Raw genomic sequence first — 15,892 nt, forward strand, 5'->3', positions numbered from 1 at the left:
CACTTAAAAATAAATATCAAAACATCCATCCATCCATCCATCTTCTTCTGCTTCATCTGAGTTTGGGTCGTGGTAGCCGAAGCAGGGAAGCCTTGACTTCCCCCTTGCTGGTCAGTGGTCACTTTATCCAGCTCATCCGGGGGGGTCCTGAGTTGTTCCCTGGCCGGCTGAGAGATGTAATCCCTCCAGCGTGTCCTGGGTTTTCCTCGGGGTCTCCTCCCACTGGGACATTCCCAGAAGACCTCACCATTTTAGTGAAATTACAAAGAGAGAGTCTGTGCATAGTTTACTGATAAAGGTTTTAATTTATCCACATGACTCCCCCGTGAGTGTTATCAGATTGCAAATTTATTCAAACTAATAGTCCTGAAGGCTCGTAGCTGAGTTTCAATCCTATAAAATAAACCGCTTCCTCTAAAACATCAGACAGACCAGAACAAGAATCCTCTTGTTACATGTCTAGAATCGTAGACAGACATGACATTTACAGTTACAATCTAATTTCATACCCCAGGCAGTAAGTGATGAACTCCTGCCTTAACCTGATGCTTGTTTTTTGGTGAAATGTTGTACAGTATTTGTCTGATGTTCTTCTGCTCTGATGGCAGAGTGTCATGAATCGGATGCACGTGATCAGCATTCCCTACTCGCTGATGAAAGTCAACCCTCTGTCCTGGATACAGAAGGTTCACGTATACAAAGGTGAGCATGCAAATAACATGAAAATCAGAAGTGGGCTCAGAAGGTTTCACGGATCAATTCTACTGCAGCGTGTTTGTTATGCCACCAGTGTTGCTGTGTTGCTGTGTTGCAGAATGACATCAAGATGTTCTTCATCCAGACATCCAAGTTTTTCATTGATTTCAAAAGTCAAAAACACATTGATTTTACCACCACGGTCATAGAGCATTGATTTATACTGTATTATTTAACTTCCTCCATATTTTTTTTTATTCTTCTTTGCACTTTTGAAATGGGTAGCTGAATAAAGCAAGAGTTTTGAACTTATTGATTTCGGGTTTGGTCATATCAACAGAGAGGTTGGACGTCACTTGAATAAAATTCATCCCCAGTTTGTTCTGCACACTGCTGAGTCACCTGTTCGCATCAAGGGTTGACTGTGATGTGAGATTATTTTAATCTTGGATGAAGCGGCAGGTTGCCAGATAGAGGTCTTACATTATCAGTCCATGTCTTTGTTTTTGCGTCCCCCGTGCAGCTCGAGTAGCAGTGGTGAAGTCGAGGGACATGCACTGGTCTCTGCTGGCCCAGAGAGACCAGAGAGACATCAGCTTGAGCTCACTGCGCATGCTGATCGTAGCCGACGGAGCCAACCCTTGTAAGTCAAGCTTCAGAGATTTTCATTTTTTCTAAAAAGTACCCTGGAGCCACTATACATTAAAATTGATTTTCTCTGTTTGTTTGTTTGGATGTCTGTCTGATTGACTCTGTGTGTTACCGCAGGGTCGATATCCTCCTGCGACGCCTTCCTCAATGTCTTCCAGGCACGTGGGCTGCGACCTGAAGTGATCTGTCCATGTGCCAGCTCTTCAGAAGCCATGACTGTCGCCATCCGCAGGTCAGCTCCCGTTACTGCACCACAAACACACTTTTTTTAGTAAATGCTTGCACCAATTTTATTACATGAATGCTATTTTAAATATGTGTTAGTCTACAGGCTGTTAAAGAGAACCTAAGTGTCTCATGCAGTCATCAGATTCTTCTACGTGCCCGTGTGTCCCACAGACCTCCAGAAACGGGGGTTCCTCCTCCGGGGAAGGCAGTGTTGTCTATGGGGGGCCTGAGTCACAGCGTGATCCGCGTGGACACAGAAGAGAAACTATCTGTCCTCACAGTGCAGGACGTGGGACAGGTCATGCCTGGAGGTACAGTACACTGAGCTGTTTATTACCTGAATTCATTTTGTATTTGAAGATTATTAAACCACAACAAAAGTTATGTTCTACAAAACGTTATAATCAGTCTAGACACAAGTCCAGGAAAATAATTTCCAGTTCTGTTCATTTATAAGTTATGATGACATTAATATCAGTTAATTCCATGTTAGGTCAATTCATGTAATCATCTTCATATAATCCATATTTTTACAAAGGAATCCAATAGATCACATAGGATCTATTCTATCTATCTATTTTAAACTTTTTTTAAAAGCAGCCAAATTTAACTGTAATTTAATTTAACCTGTGTGTTGTCGCTGACAAAGTTAGTCAGAATTTTGTCACCATTTATGAAATGGTGTGCAATTATTAGCTCAACTTTGTAATTATATGGTAGCATCAAGCAGTTTATGACTGAATATTATCTCTCCAAGGTCTGTTGTGATTAAATATTTGAAACAGAATTATAAAAAGGCTTAATGATTAAAATAATGAACAATAACAGTAAAATTCCTCCTACAAAAGAAATTGCATTGTGACTGAATAAACTTCAGCTAAAAAATTTAAATGACTCTTCCGTCATGGAGCTTTTTAACAGAAGTGACAAAAGATGTTGCCTAACCAGGAATGAATTGGACTAGAACTGGACTGAACTGAGTGTGACTTGAATAGACTTGATTTGAACCAGTGGGTTGTTTTTTTTTTTTTTGTCCATAAAGCACCCGGGGGTGAAGCTTATTTTAAAGTGCCACGTCTAATAAACTGAACTGCCCTGCAGTGATTTGAACCTTGTGCCTCCTCTGTCCACCTTGTATTTCCAGCGGTGGTTTGTGTGGTGCGAGTGGAGGGGACGCCTTATCTCTGTCAAACAGACGAGGTCGGAGAAATCTGCGTGAGCTCGGCCAGCACTGGTCTAGCTTATTACGGCCTCCCGGGCATGACCAAGAACATCTTTGAAGTAAGCGGTTTATTGTGTCCATTCCTCTTCAGGTGTGAGTGTGTTGTTTGTGCCTTCAAATACTTGGTTTCTAAAAGTGTTGTAACTATTAACCTGGTGTACTTTAGAAGCATGTTCAAGTTCTGCTCAATGAAACCTTGTCCAAGCAGTGAAGTTACTTTTAACTTGGTCAATGTCGTGTTACGGCATAGAAAAAACAGTGAAGAATGTTTTTCAAATATGTAAGAAATGTTAACCTTGATGTGAAAAAAGTTTTAGAAAATGACATCTGTTTAAAATATGAAGTTTCATCCAAGAATTTCTCCAAAACTGGCATCTTATATAAACTAGTAGATCTTCCTTAAAGTAATCTACTCCTAAATTAGTAAGTTTTCTTCTTAAATAAGATTTTCACTTCATCATGTTTTGTTGCAGACTATCCCAGTAACATTGTCGGGGGTTCCCATCAGCGACAGACCTTTCACTAGAACCTCACTGCTGGGCTTCGTGGGACCCGTAAGTACCACCTCACGCGTTGGATGTTGTTTTGGGATTTTTCTTTTGTACTTTTTGGTCTATTTAAAATACTTACAATTTTACTTTCCAGATCACATTTTATGCTCTATGAAGTAACAAAAGCTTATGTATAAAACAGACACTTAATGTTACCTAATAACAATAACAGCAATATTAATGATGAAAATAAGAATGATAACATGGCATGCAAGTATCACCTCTGACAAAGTATGCATGTTAATTTAGATGAATTTGTTTTATTTTACTCTGCTTTAAAAGAGTTGAAGGGCAGAATAAAACATTTACTGTCAAACTGTAATTATATCCGTTCAAAGAATTCATCCACAGCCATATCGCTGTCATTGAAGCGCTAATTACACCATCTAACGCTGCAGTCAAGTAACGATGACTGTTTCCTATTTCCAAGCTAAAAGTTGAATTATTTTTAATTGACAAACATTGCAGCTTCAAGAGAAATCAGCAAGAGCTTTCAGGGCCTCAGTCCAGTTTTTAATTTTCACTGGTATGAATATACGTTTGACCTAAAATCAGTACACTGGCATTTGCTGCGTTTCCCTCCAGGACAGTCTGGTGTTTATTGTTGGGAAGATGGACGGGTTGATGGTGGTCAGTGGCCGTCGACATAATGCCGATGATGTGGTTGCCACGGCGCTGGCTGTGGAGCCCATGAAGTTTGTTTACAGGGGAAGGTAAAGGAGGAAACTGAACTTTCGATGGATCTGTGTTATTTTGAGATTGTGTCTTTTTCTGTTTGTTGACTCTTTTGACCGTATTAACAGGGATCTGGAACCGCGCTGGACAGTTCGGCTGTAAGAGTGTTGCTTTGTGTTGCAGGATAGCAGTGTTCTCTGTGTCTGTGCTGCATGATGAGAGGATCGTGGTGGTGGCAGAGCAGAGGCCCGATGCCTCAGAGGAGGACAGCTTTCAGTGGATGAGCCGGGTCCTTCAGGTACTGGCTTTTATTTATCAACATCACATCTAACAGATGTTATACGCAAGAACTCATAAGACATTGTTATACTTGGACACATTTTGGTTGCTTATCTAACTTCAAGGCATGAAATCAACTTTATTGATTTTTTTTTAATGATGCATTAATGTGGACAAAATATACATACTGTTAGGCTGTATCCTGTAAGTGCCACGCACATCTGGGGAAAGAGATGCATCTGATCTTCACATTAAGAAAACTGATAAGTATAAAGAAAACCTGTGTGTTTCCAGGCCATAGACAGCATCCACCAGGTTGGAGTTTACTGCCTGGCTCTCGTGCCCGCCAACACACTTCCCAAAGCTCCTCTGGGTGGGATTCATATATCTGAGACAAAACAACGGTTCCTGGAGGGTGCTTTGCACCCCTGCAACGTCCTCATGTGCCCACACACCTGCGTAACCAACCTGCCCAAGCCGAGACAAAAACAGCCAGGTACAGGACCAGAATTAAGTTTTTTTTTAACCTAATTATATGAATAATGGTGTTGACTTAACTGACATGTGTGATGCTGCTCTGGTTGTGCTGGACAGAGGTGGGCCCTGCCTCTATGATAGTGGGCAACTTGGTGGCAGGCAAGAGGATAGCACAAGCCTGTGGCAGAGACTTGGGACAACTCGAGGACAATGACCAGGCACGTAAGGTAGATTGTCATCTTCATTTCACCCATCCTGCACCACTGCACATACACCGGAGACACAGGTAAGGGTCCATACCCGAGGGGGAGAAATCTTAAGATGAAGATGCAGTGGTTTTCACCTCTTGCCGTCCTTTTACACCAAACAAAACCATTGCAACTCTGGTTTATTTTCTCCCATCATGCACGAAACTGCTTACTTTCATCAGCTTCCCATGTTGCACCCTGTCGTGCTTGTTGTGGGTTATTTTATATCTGACTTTTCTGTGTTGCTTGGATTCTTCCATAGTTAATTTCTTGTTTCTGTCTTTCCCCCAAAGTTCCTCTACATACAGGATGTGTTGCAGTGGAGGGCTCAGGCCACTCCAGACCATCCTCTGTTCCTGGTCCTCAACGCTAAGGTAAAGATCATACGCGACAGACCTAAGTACACAACTATTCCACCAATTTTATTTTCAGATGGAAGATATTTTCTAGAAATGGAATTAAAAGACACATATTACACTCTTTTTCACAATCTGACACAATTTCCTGAAGTCTTTATGAAATACTTGACAGATGATCAGAATACCGCAGAGATGGTGCAATTACTTCCTTTCCAAAGATGAATTCACACGTCCATGGGTGGAGTGAGCCACTAAAGCACTCCTTGTCATTTATGCTGAGTGTCTTATTTGAGATTGAAGTGAATTTTTTTTTTTTTCATATTTTTATCCCTGATTTCTTCCCATTTTTTCACCCCAGTGCTCCTACCTAAGTCAGTCCTGGGCATTGCTCCCTCTACCAACCCTGGGCTCAAGTCTCCTCTTTAACCTGAGGAGTGAGCAGGCCGTAGCGCGTGGAAGGATCACGTTATTCCAGCCAGATCCTCCCCACCCCATCTGGCGCCCCGGCTGGCCAGAGGGGGCATGTATAGCCCAGGACTGCTGCATGTTTTTGTGAGGGTAGCTCACATTAGCTACCCAGGGGAGCGCAGGGAGAACATGCAACATTGAAGTGAATGTTTTGAGGCAACATGCAAAAATAAATTTTGAGGCAAATCTAGTCACATTTTTTGGTCTTGATTTTATAAAAGAATGTGTATTTTGGTCGTTCTTGGGCAATTCCAGTATATAATATTTCAATAACTGCCCACAATTAGTTTTTGTTGTTCTCATGGACACAGTAAAAGTACTACTTTTATTTATTTGAATTATGGGGTGGTGTAGAGGTTTCAGGAATTCATGTGTCAAAGATGATTAATGAATGTGATGAGAAAAGATGAATAGATAAATGCATACTTTCATCACTTTGTTCTGACGTAAAAATCCTGGAGAAATGTAACTATCTTTTGGTAAAAAGTCTATGTTTATGTAAATCAACTTGTGATCGTTCTTCAGGGCACTGTGGCCAGCACAGCTTCCTGTCTGCAGCTGCACAAGCGAGCAGAGCGGGTGGCAGCAGCTCTGATGGGTCGCTTAAACACCGGTGACCATGTAGCTCTCGTCTACCCACCAGGTATCCCAGCCCGCTGGGTTGTTTTAGTTATTTACTGATACCATCCATCATTCAATCATTTCATCAGCTGAAACATTTGTGCGGAACGTTTGCGTGCAGGAATTGATCTGATAGCCACTTTCTACGGCTGCCTGTATGCTGGCTGTGTACCAGTGACCGTCAGACCACCACACCCCCAGAACCTGACCACCACCCTGCCCACTGTCAAAATGATTGTTGAGGTAACACACATTCTTTGTGATGAAGGTAGCAACAAATAAAACGTGTGTTGTTGTATTGTAAAACTGTTGTATTTGTGTGTTAAAGGTGAGCAAGTCTGTGTGTATCCTGACAACCCAAGCAATAATGAAGCTGTTGAAATCTAAAGAGGCTGCTGCTGCCGTGGACATCAAGAGCTGGCCCACAGTGCTGGACACGGGTAAATTAAGGACATGTCCCCTCACACGGCTCAAACTGCTGTGGTTTATACTCTCATGAATGTAAAAAGGAGGCTTTTTTTTCTGGTGCCGTATTTTACGGACCATTAGGCGCACCGTATTATAAGGGGCAATATCAATGAGCGGGTCTATTTTCATACATAAGGCTCATGATAAAACATATATAAAATGAAACCAAAGCGTCTGATAAGTCGAACTTTATTCAACTCATTCACAATAACTGAGAATATTGTTCAGCTGTAACTAATACAGAAAAATACACCCACATTTTAAATCATTCGTCTTCCACAAATCCACAAATAAAAAGTGGCGGAGGTAAACGTCGTGCTACGTAGTGTTCTCTGATTGGTTCACCTGAAGTTAGTGTGAAGTTGGAACACCGTTGTATTCCAACATAAGATTATAATTGGATTATGATATAGATTTGAAAACTGGGTTTACGCTTAAAACCTAACGTTGGCTTGACGTCTAATTATACTAAGGTAACATAGACTAGATGTTGGATGATGGTTGATTACCAGCACTACATAATTAGTTATCTACCCTTGTCTGACGTTGCAACCCGTATTCAACCAAGGACCGACTTTAATGTGTCAGCTGAAGCGGAGAGGCTTCGTTGCTTTCCAAAGTCACACTAAAGCCTGAATTATGGTTCTGCGTAGCCTACGCCGTAGCCTACGCCGTAGCCTACGCCGTAGCCTGACCTGCACCTCCCAAAAAATGTAACTACACGTCGAGGCGACGCAAACCCAACGCAGACCGAGAGGGCTGTGATTGGTTTGCTTGGTAGCAACGCATTTCCAGTTCCGGTTCGTGAAGCAGTAGTGAACTTTCAGCGCTCTTTTCTTCATGTGTGTGATTTTTTTTTTTTTGGGGGGTTTTTGCACAATAGTTGTCCTTATCTTTTTGATTTACTCTGACTGGAAAAAAACGGAAGCTAAACAAAGTATCAACTAGCACTCTGGAGGGGTATTGCACCACTGCGAAATGGAGTGACGGAGAAGTCCGAAGGGTTCATGAAGGCGCCACGGCAACAGCGTAGGCTCTGCGCTGGTTTAACGCAGAACCTTAATTCAGCCTTAAAACTGCACTATTTTTGAGTGCAACGTACCACATAAAATTAGTTTGAGGCCATTAAGCACAACAGAATTCATACATAAGGCCCCCCGGATTATAGAGCGCACTGCAGTTTTTTGAGAAAATGTTAGGATTTTAAGTGCGTCTTATAGTGCAGACAATACGGTAACTCAGTTCGTCACTGATCATCCTCTCTGTGTGCTTCACCCGCAGATGATCTCCCCAGAAAGAAGAACCCCCAGATGTATAAACCCCCGACTCCGGAGATGCTAGCTTACCTGGACTTCAGTGTCTCCACAACAGGCATCTTAGCAGGGGTCAAAGTATGTTGAACAAGATGTTTGTGTTTTCATGGATGTACCTGTGGCTGCACAATACAGCAGTAGTCAGCTTCTCTATGTTCCTGCTATTTTGTGAATGCACCACCTTTCTATGCTCATGTCGTGTGTCCTGTCTCTGCTGTAGATGTCTCATGCTGCCACCAGTGCCTTGTGTCGCTCCATTAAACTGCAGTGTGAGCTCTACCCCTCCAGGCAGATCGCCATCTGTCTGGACCCATACTGCGGCCTGGGCTTTGCTCTTTGGTGCCTGTGCAGGTAAATGAACAACTCCACAAGTTACCTGGAAAAAAAACAAAAAAAACCTCAGATCAAATGCTTTTAATGTTGCATGTGAATTTCCACTAAGTCCCTTTGTTTGCTTGCATGTTTCTGGTTTAGTGTGTACTCGGGTCACCAGTCGATCCTGGTACCTCCTCTAGAATTGGAGAGCAATGCATCTCTCTGGCTTACCGCCGTCAGTCAGTACAAAGTGCGCGTCACTTTTTGCTCTTATTCCGTCATGGAGATGTGCACCAAGGGCCTGGGTTTGCAGACAGAAGCACTGCGGGTCAGTTACTTTCTTCTTCTGGGGCAACCTTAGCCTTTTTCTCTCACAAGCATTCTCGAGGTTTAGTTATTTTCCCTCTGGATGCTCTAGCATCTAATGATATTCACCTTTGAATTTTCGACCTCTGATTTAACTGTAAAATATCTAGTTTACATCCAACTCTAAGGGTAATAATCATGTAAATGAATTCCTCAAGTTTATAGCTTTTTACTGATGCAACTCTTCCTTCCTTTCCTTTATGCAGTTACGAAATGTAAACCTGTCTTGCGTGCGCACATGCATGGTGGTGGCGGAGGAGAGGCCTCGCATATCCCTCACTCAGTCCTTCTCAAAGATCTTTAAGGACTTGGGTCTTTCTCCGCGAGCTGTGAGCACCACCTTTGGCTGCAGGGTGAATGTAGCAATCTGTTTGCAGGTAAGCAGTTGGTAAAACATAAGACACGGGGTTGATTCAATAGACAGAATGAATGCAAATCACTACTTATTGAAGATCATTAGATGAAAGGTTGCAGCAACAGGCACTCAGTCCTTCTCAGTCTGACTGTTGACTTTTATTTTATTTTCTCTTTTGGCCTTTTAGGTTTTTTTTTTGTGGTTTTTGCAAACCTTGTTTATTTTTTTTGTGTGTGTGTATGTTTCTGTCTATCCTAAGTATATAATTACATACGTACATATGTTTATTTATCTGTCCTGCCCTGTCCTGTCAGCCCAACAGGTTAGGGAAACTGGCTGAGCAGGTACTGTGGGATAAGAGTGGCTGATCGCTCTGCTGCTGGCCGTGTGTGTCTGTGTGCGTGTCTGTGTGTGCGTGTGTTTGTCTGTGTGTTTATGTAAATACCTCTCCATCTTGCATGACATTTAAACAGGCTTTGCTTCACTTCACTTTAGTTTTTTTTTTTTTCCCTCTCCGACAAGTTTCAACTTCACTTTTGTTTAAGCTGATTCTTCCTTGTATCGGTTGGCTTTCAGCCATCCTCCCACGGATTTACAGGGTGTGATGCCACATGTGATCGCTTCACATCGGCTGGCAGCACAGACTGCTGTGATTCAACAGTATCTAAAATTATGTGCAATGTTTGCCAAAACCATTTAACTTTACACCACATTGTGCTACACACTTTACATGGAAGAATTTCTTTACTCATTTTGTTATGTTTTAATAGCTAAAGTACTTTTTTGTTACTTTTTGAGCACGGCCAGTATATACTGTATATTGAACAACAAGCTTATATGTAACTTTTATAGATGGAGTAATACAGTTATATATTGAATGAAATAGTTAAGATAAATCGACATATATCGGGATATGGTCTTTTTTCCTTCCCCCAAATGAGCTCTGTTGCTGAACCGTCTGCTTGGCTTGAACGACTGACTTTCCACGACTCATTTAGCTAAATCTGCTCTCCTGGTGTACCGACCTCACGAACCTCAAAACGGCAACCGTTTGTGCTCCCTCTGTTACTGTCAAAGGCGTGATGAGAAACCTAATTATATGTGACTTGTCTTAAAAGGTGAAGCAGGGATTACAAATCTCCCCACAGACCGAATCAAAATCTGCCACAGAAAAAGTTCAGTTAGATGTTCAGACATTTAATAAAAACAAATGGTGTTCAGATTTGTTTTTTATAAAAAAGGGCGAATTTGCATTTTCTTTTAATATTACACCAACTGCGGTATAGTTTGGCAGAACTAGATGTTGGAGGAAACGTCTGTGTTTACATGGTCCTAATCATCGTAGCCTGGCTGGTTGGCTTCTGGCTGCCCGGCTTCTGGCTGCCCCCTGCTTCGTCAGCGGCTATTTCATAATCGGCTTCCCCCTTCCCTCCACCCAGGCCACATGCAGCGATCGTATCAGGGCCGCAGCAGCTACATTATGAACTCACATCCAGTTGTGTGTGTTTTTTCAGGGCACGGCTGGACCAGACCCCACCACCGTTTATGTGGACATGAGAGCACTACGACACGATAGGTAGGAGGCACTGGAGAAATACTTTCTTCAGTTTCTCTGGGGGGTTTTGTGGGGTTTTTTGAGGGGAGGAGGGTTCTTTATTCTTACTTTTAATCATTTAAAATGAATATGATTATATATTTTTTAACTCTGACACATCTTTACAGTTTTTCCTCGTCATTTTCTTAGACAAGATGACAAGAACGTCATAGATTTGCTTTTGTTTGCTTCAACAGAGTGCGTCTGGTGGAGAGAGGATCACCGCACAGCTTGCCGCTGATGGAATCAGGCAAGGTAAACAAATGCAATGACACAGTTGTGGAGAAATTCTTGAGCCATTTCTTTGTTTTTGCTCATTTGAGACATGCCTCTCTGCTTGTTTAGATCCTTCCTGGAGTGAAAGTGATCATTGCCAACACAGAAACCAAAGGACCCTTAGGAGACTCTCATCTTGGAGAGGTAGGTCCCAGCGACATTGAGTTTTTCACAGACTTGTGCCACCTTCGCCGCCAATTTATGTGCAATCTGAGTACCTCAACACATTAGAAATTAGTCAGAGCTGCATCACTTTTCCAAGTTATAGGATGTTTTATCTGGATATCAACAATCTCGTCTCTACGATAATTTCTGTTATTTTCTTCTTGGTGTTATGTTAACGCCAACCTGAACGCTCCAGACGAAGTCATAAAACGCCTGTTTTTAAAAACGTTTCTCTTGCTAATGATCTGTTACTTTATTGTACTGGATAAGCAGAACCTTGCTGCCAGTTGTAGTTTCAGATCTGTTTTTGATGATCTGTTTCAGAATGTGTATCACAATCAAGGGTGTCAAATTAGCGATTACGATTAATTAATTACAGGCATATTTAGCTCATTATGTTTTTTAATGGTTTTATTCACTTAATCTATTTTTTAATCTCTAACTTTACTTTCTCTGTTTGCGAGTTGCCTTTATTATGCGATCTGTGTTTGCACGGTGGGCTTCTTGTGCTTGAGTTGTTAACGGCGGAAAACAATGGCCAGTCCCACCTGAAGTGGACATTGATTGGCTGTCAATGTGTTTAGGCGTGTTTAACATAAGCTGGTCGGTTCCCATTGTAGCTGCACAGGCTTGGGGCGGTGAGTAGCGGAGAAGGCAGAATGGAGGAGCATGTGAAAGTTATCGGTCCAGTGAATGGGGAATTTATATTTCTAAAATACCCCGACGGCACCATTGATACTAGTAGATTGATATGTGTTGTTTGTGTAGAGGACTTTGCTCACCACCGAAGCAGCTCAAGTTTAGCCACATAAATGCAAAGCACCCGGTAGCGAGCGCAGCCACAGCTAACGTTAGCAGCAACGATGTTGCCATAGCAACGCTCTTCCCCAAACTAAACTCGAGGAGAGCAGCCCGCGCATGCGCACGTCTGCGACCGAGAGGATGGCGAATGTTCTTGCCAGGTGGATGTAAATGGCTAGGACTGCATCTGTTCAAGTCTGTTAAAAATAAATAAATGACTTTATAAATCCACTTTTTTTTGTTATATATCAATGTTTTGATCGGCCACAATAATGTAATGAATTTAAAGGAAAACACCTCAAGTTGAAGACTTTTCTCAGCAATTTTTAGGTGAGATTAAAAAAAAAAGAGATTAATTAATTAAATAATTAATTACAGATCGTAATCTGTCCGTTTTTTTTAATCCCTTGACGGCACTAATCAGAATGCGTATTTTCTCTGAAACATGACTGCATCCGTGTGACAGATCTGGGTGAGCAGTCCTCACAACGCCACGGGCTACTACACGGTGTACGGGGAGGAGGCGCTGCACGCCGACCACTTCAACACCAAGCTCAGCTTCGGGGACACTCAGACCGTCTGGGCAAGGACCGGATATCTGGGCTTCTTGCGGCGCACCGAGCTGACCGATGCCTGCGGAGGTACCTAGTGCTTTTTGTTGTTGTTGATTTGCTTCACCGTGGGAAGCAAAAATCCATTCCTCACGTGTTTGTGTGTACGTTACAGAGCGGCACGACGCCCTCTATGTGGTGGGCTCTGTCGATGAGACTCTGGAGCTGAGGGGGATGAGGTATCACCCCATCGATATCGAGACCTCCGTCATCCGCTCTCACAAGAGCATAGCTGAATGGTGAGAAATGACCACAATTTCTTATAAATGTTTTAAATCATTTTGTGCTCAGAGTGGCATGAATCCTGAATTCCCCTCCATCTTTCTTCCTTACATCAAACGCCTCCTCCTCTCCCTCCACCCAGTGCCGTGTTCACGTGGACCAACCTCCTGGTGGTGGTGGTGGAGCTGGAGGGCTCGGAGCAGGAGGCCCTGGACCTCGTGGCCCTGGTGACCAACGTGGTCCTGGAGGAGCACTACCTCATCGTGGGGGTGGTGGTGGTGGTGGACCCTGGCGTCATCCCCATCAACTCCAGAGGGGAGAAGCAACGCATGCACCTCAGAGACGGATTCCTGGCCGACCAGCTAGACCCCATATATGTAGCTTACAACATGTGAGGGCCCCTCTCTCGTCACCCCCCAACCCCCCCCATGTGTCTTATCACGCTGCAGGAGACAGCAGGACAACGCCAGCGCCAGCGGCCTCCTTTTTAAAGAAAGGGAGGCGTTCCATTTGGTTTTGGCACAGAGAGAAAAATGAAACGGTGATTTCATGCCTCAGCAAATAATGTTTCAAAGGGCATTGTTGTTTTACTAGAGTATGTCTTGGATGTATGACGAAATTCCTTAAACCCAGGAGACCCGAGAGAGCTGCACAGAGGGGTGGTTATAGTATGATATTACAGTGTGCCATTAACATAATTTATTTTGTCAACCTCTGTATGGATGAATGTTCAGCGTGCACTTGTGCCATGAAACGTACTCACATTAAAGCCGTGGCTAGCTTTTGTTTTCAGGTTCTGTTTAAAAGCACGCGACGCAGAAACAGAGAAGCAGACATCAGTGTTGTAAAAAGATCAGCAGACTGAGTTGTGTTTTTTTTGCTCATTCCAGCAGTTGTGATTTAGTTGGTAGCATCAGTAGCTTCCAAATATTGTTGTGGTGACTCAGTCGCGTACTATTACATTTAAAATGTGTAATGCGGTTATTGTTTTCTCTGGTATGCGGTGTGATTGATGTGGAAGGTGTTGCTTTGAATGACTGCATACAGTAAGTGCCAATCGATTGAAGCTGAGGGATGGAGAGGAATATAACCGTTGCTTTCCTATCACCGGCGAGCGAAACGAAGCCTTAAGTGTTGTTGAGACGCCTGTTTCTGTTTATCGGCTGTTGAACTGGGGTGAGAATATGCAGAAGAGGGTTACGTTTGAAGAATCCTGCTCTTATCGCACCCAAAGTGTTTCATGTTTTAAGCAAAGATAAATATACTTGATCCGAGCATCAGCCATTACAAACACACTTCATGGACATTCTTTTTAATGTCTGAACGTGTTCGTTATAGGAAAAAGCTGAACGAATTTGTTGTAGGTATGATTTTGTTGCCTCACTTCTAGTGCCACAAGGTTGGGTGAAAGTTGAATTATGATGATGATAAATAATGTGCTGCATTTATGAGGCAAGTGTCTAATATGCTCATCTTAACCTCCCTCCTTGTTTGTTACATTGAATTGTAAAGATGCTCATCCTTGTACATTGCTTCTCTTACTTCTGTGTGCACATCTCTTCGGAGACGGGCTCCAGCCTGCTGTAAGTATGTATAGATTTTGTGTAAATTATTAATAGACAAGGGGACGACAGGAAATCCTGAAACACGGACTACATCTGGTATATCTGTGAACTTGTCCTTTACGTTGAAAAAAAAAAGAAGAAGTTGCAGTGGATTCTCATGTGGGCGACACGAAGAGCCCCGCAAACGTTTTCAGAGTGAACGGACGGCGGGGAACTGGCCACTTCAGGGTGAGACGAAGCACACTCCAGCACAATGAAGAGACGGTTTAACTCTGGCAGCCGCTGAGTTGTTGCATCCTCCAGAGCAGACTTTTGTTGTTGATGTACGGAAAGATAATTTGTCTGATATATGGTTAGTTGTCATTATTTTCATAACATGATTTCATAATGAATAAAAAGGTAATTTTGACTGGTAATGTCTGTCTTTATTTGCAACTCAACACTCAAGCGTGCTGCCCAGTAATACCTGATTGCATTCACTTATTCGGGAATTATCGGTCAATGCGGAAGCCTTGGAAAAGGTTGTTTCCTTGTTGCACAGAAGTGAGTCCCAGCCAACATGGTGAGAGTTAAAGGGGGGGTAAGTAAACCATCATCTGCATGTCGTGTGAAATTTCTATAACAAACCTGTTGTCCTGGGAAGACACTTCCTTTTGGCTTGCCTTTACTAAATAAACATCGCTAAATGATCAAGTAAGATTAGCAGTAAATAAATGAAATAAACGTGTTTCTCATTCAGACCTAATGATCAATATATCCAAATCAATTATGCTAAAGTGAGCAATTGGGGCAGTGATGGACGATTTCAGAAATAATCCAGTTGATAAGATTTTCAGGCTTATTTTTTTTCAGTTTTAAAAAAAAAAAAATTTTAAGCATTGTTCTTTTTCAAAAGTGGACTAAAGGTTTCACAAATTGAAAAATCTGTTTTAAAGAATTTATTTCCTTATGTAATCCAGACAAGATCTTTGAATCGTGACCTGGTCCAAGTTGGTTGATGAGCTCTGATTTGGCTCTTTATTTGTCTAACTTTAGTCCAAATTTAGCAACATATCTATCCTGGAAGTCTTCACTCATGGTGAACGTGAAAATGGGAAGAAAAATAATAAGAAGGTGAAACTGTCCTAAATATACTTCATGATACAGAAACTTTGCTCACACATCGTGAAAGCTCAATAACACACAAGTAAATAAAAAGTACAAATAAACACATCTTCATACAGTATTTCGTTTTATTTTTAAATTTTCAAGTAAGATCTCCACAAACCTAAAATAATGGTGGCAACAATCACTGGCCCTTTCTCAAATAACTGTAAACAAAGATTATCTAACTGAGCAAGTAGTAGTCAATGAGCTATCAAAAAAC

At 42.2% G+C, this 15,892-nt stretch overlaps 1 protein-coding gene across 9 annotated transcripts in view; it reads left to right on the forward strand.

Moving 5' to 3' along the window:
* The window catches only part of dip2a (disco-interacting protein 2 homolog A), a 91,347-nt gene extending 76,405 nt beyond the window's left edge, over positions 1-14,942 (forward strand). For 6 of the 9 annotated variants that reach the window (XM_061723679.1, XM_061723683.1, XM_061723681.1 and 3 more), the window contains 24 exons: positions 609-702; positions 1,220-1,339; positions 1,465-1,579; positions 1,747-1,886; positions 2,720-2,856; positions 3,271-3,351; positions 3,934-4,061; positions 4,207-4,321; positions 4,597-4,798; positions 4,897-5,006; positions 5,321-5,401; positions 6,380-6,497; positions 6,597-6,718; positions 6,804-6,915; positions 8,225-8,334; positions 8,477-8,607; positions 8,731-8,899; positions 9,144-9,314; positions 10,807-10,868; positions 11,084-11,141; positions 11,232-11,306; positions 12,595-12,769; positions 12,855-12,978; positions 13,104-14,942. In XM_061723679.1, coding sequence (XP_061579663.1) covers positions 609-702; positions 1,220-1,339; positions 1,465-1,579; positions 1,747-1,886; positions 2,720-2,856; positions 3,271-3,351; positions 3,934-4,061; positions 4,207-4,321; positions 4,597-4,798; positions 4,897-5,006; positions 5,321-5,401; positions 6,380-6,497; positions 6,597-6,718; positions 6,804-6,915; positions 8,225-8,334; positions 8,477-8,607; positions 8,731-8,899; positions 9,144-9,314; positions 10,807-10,868; positions 11,084-11,141; positions 11,232-11,306; positions 12,595-12,769; positions 12,855-12,978; positions 13,104-13,356 — 3,003 coding nt within the window. In that variant the 3' untranslated portion in view covers positions 13,357-14,942. The remainder of the gene's footprint in view (positions 1-608; positions 703-1,219; positions 1,340-1,464; positions 1,580-1,746; positions 1,887-2,719; positions 2,857-3,270; positions 3,352-3,933; positions 4,062-4,206; positions 4,322-4,596; positions 4,799-4,896; positions 5,007-5,320; positions 5,402-6,379; positions 6,498-6,596; positions 6,719-6,803; positions 6,916-8,224; positions 8,335-8,476; positions 8,608-8,730; positions 8,900-9,143; positions 9,315-10,806; positions 10,869-11,083; positions 11,142-11,231; positions 11,307-12,594; positions 12,770-12,854; positions 12,979-13,103) is intronic. The other 3 variants (XM_061723680.1, XM_061723684.1, XM_061723682.1) reach the window with 1 other exon arrangement.
* Positions 14,943-15,892: the final 950 nt, after the last annotated feature.

Source organism: Cololabis saira, chromosome 6, assembly GCF_033807715.1.
Source record: "Cololabis saira isolate AMF1-May2022 chromosome 6, fColSai1.1, whole genome shotgun sequence".
NCBI lineage: Eukaryota > Metazoa > Chordata > Actinopteri > Beloniformes > Belonidae > Cololabis > Cololabis saira.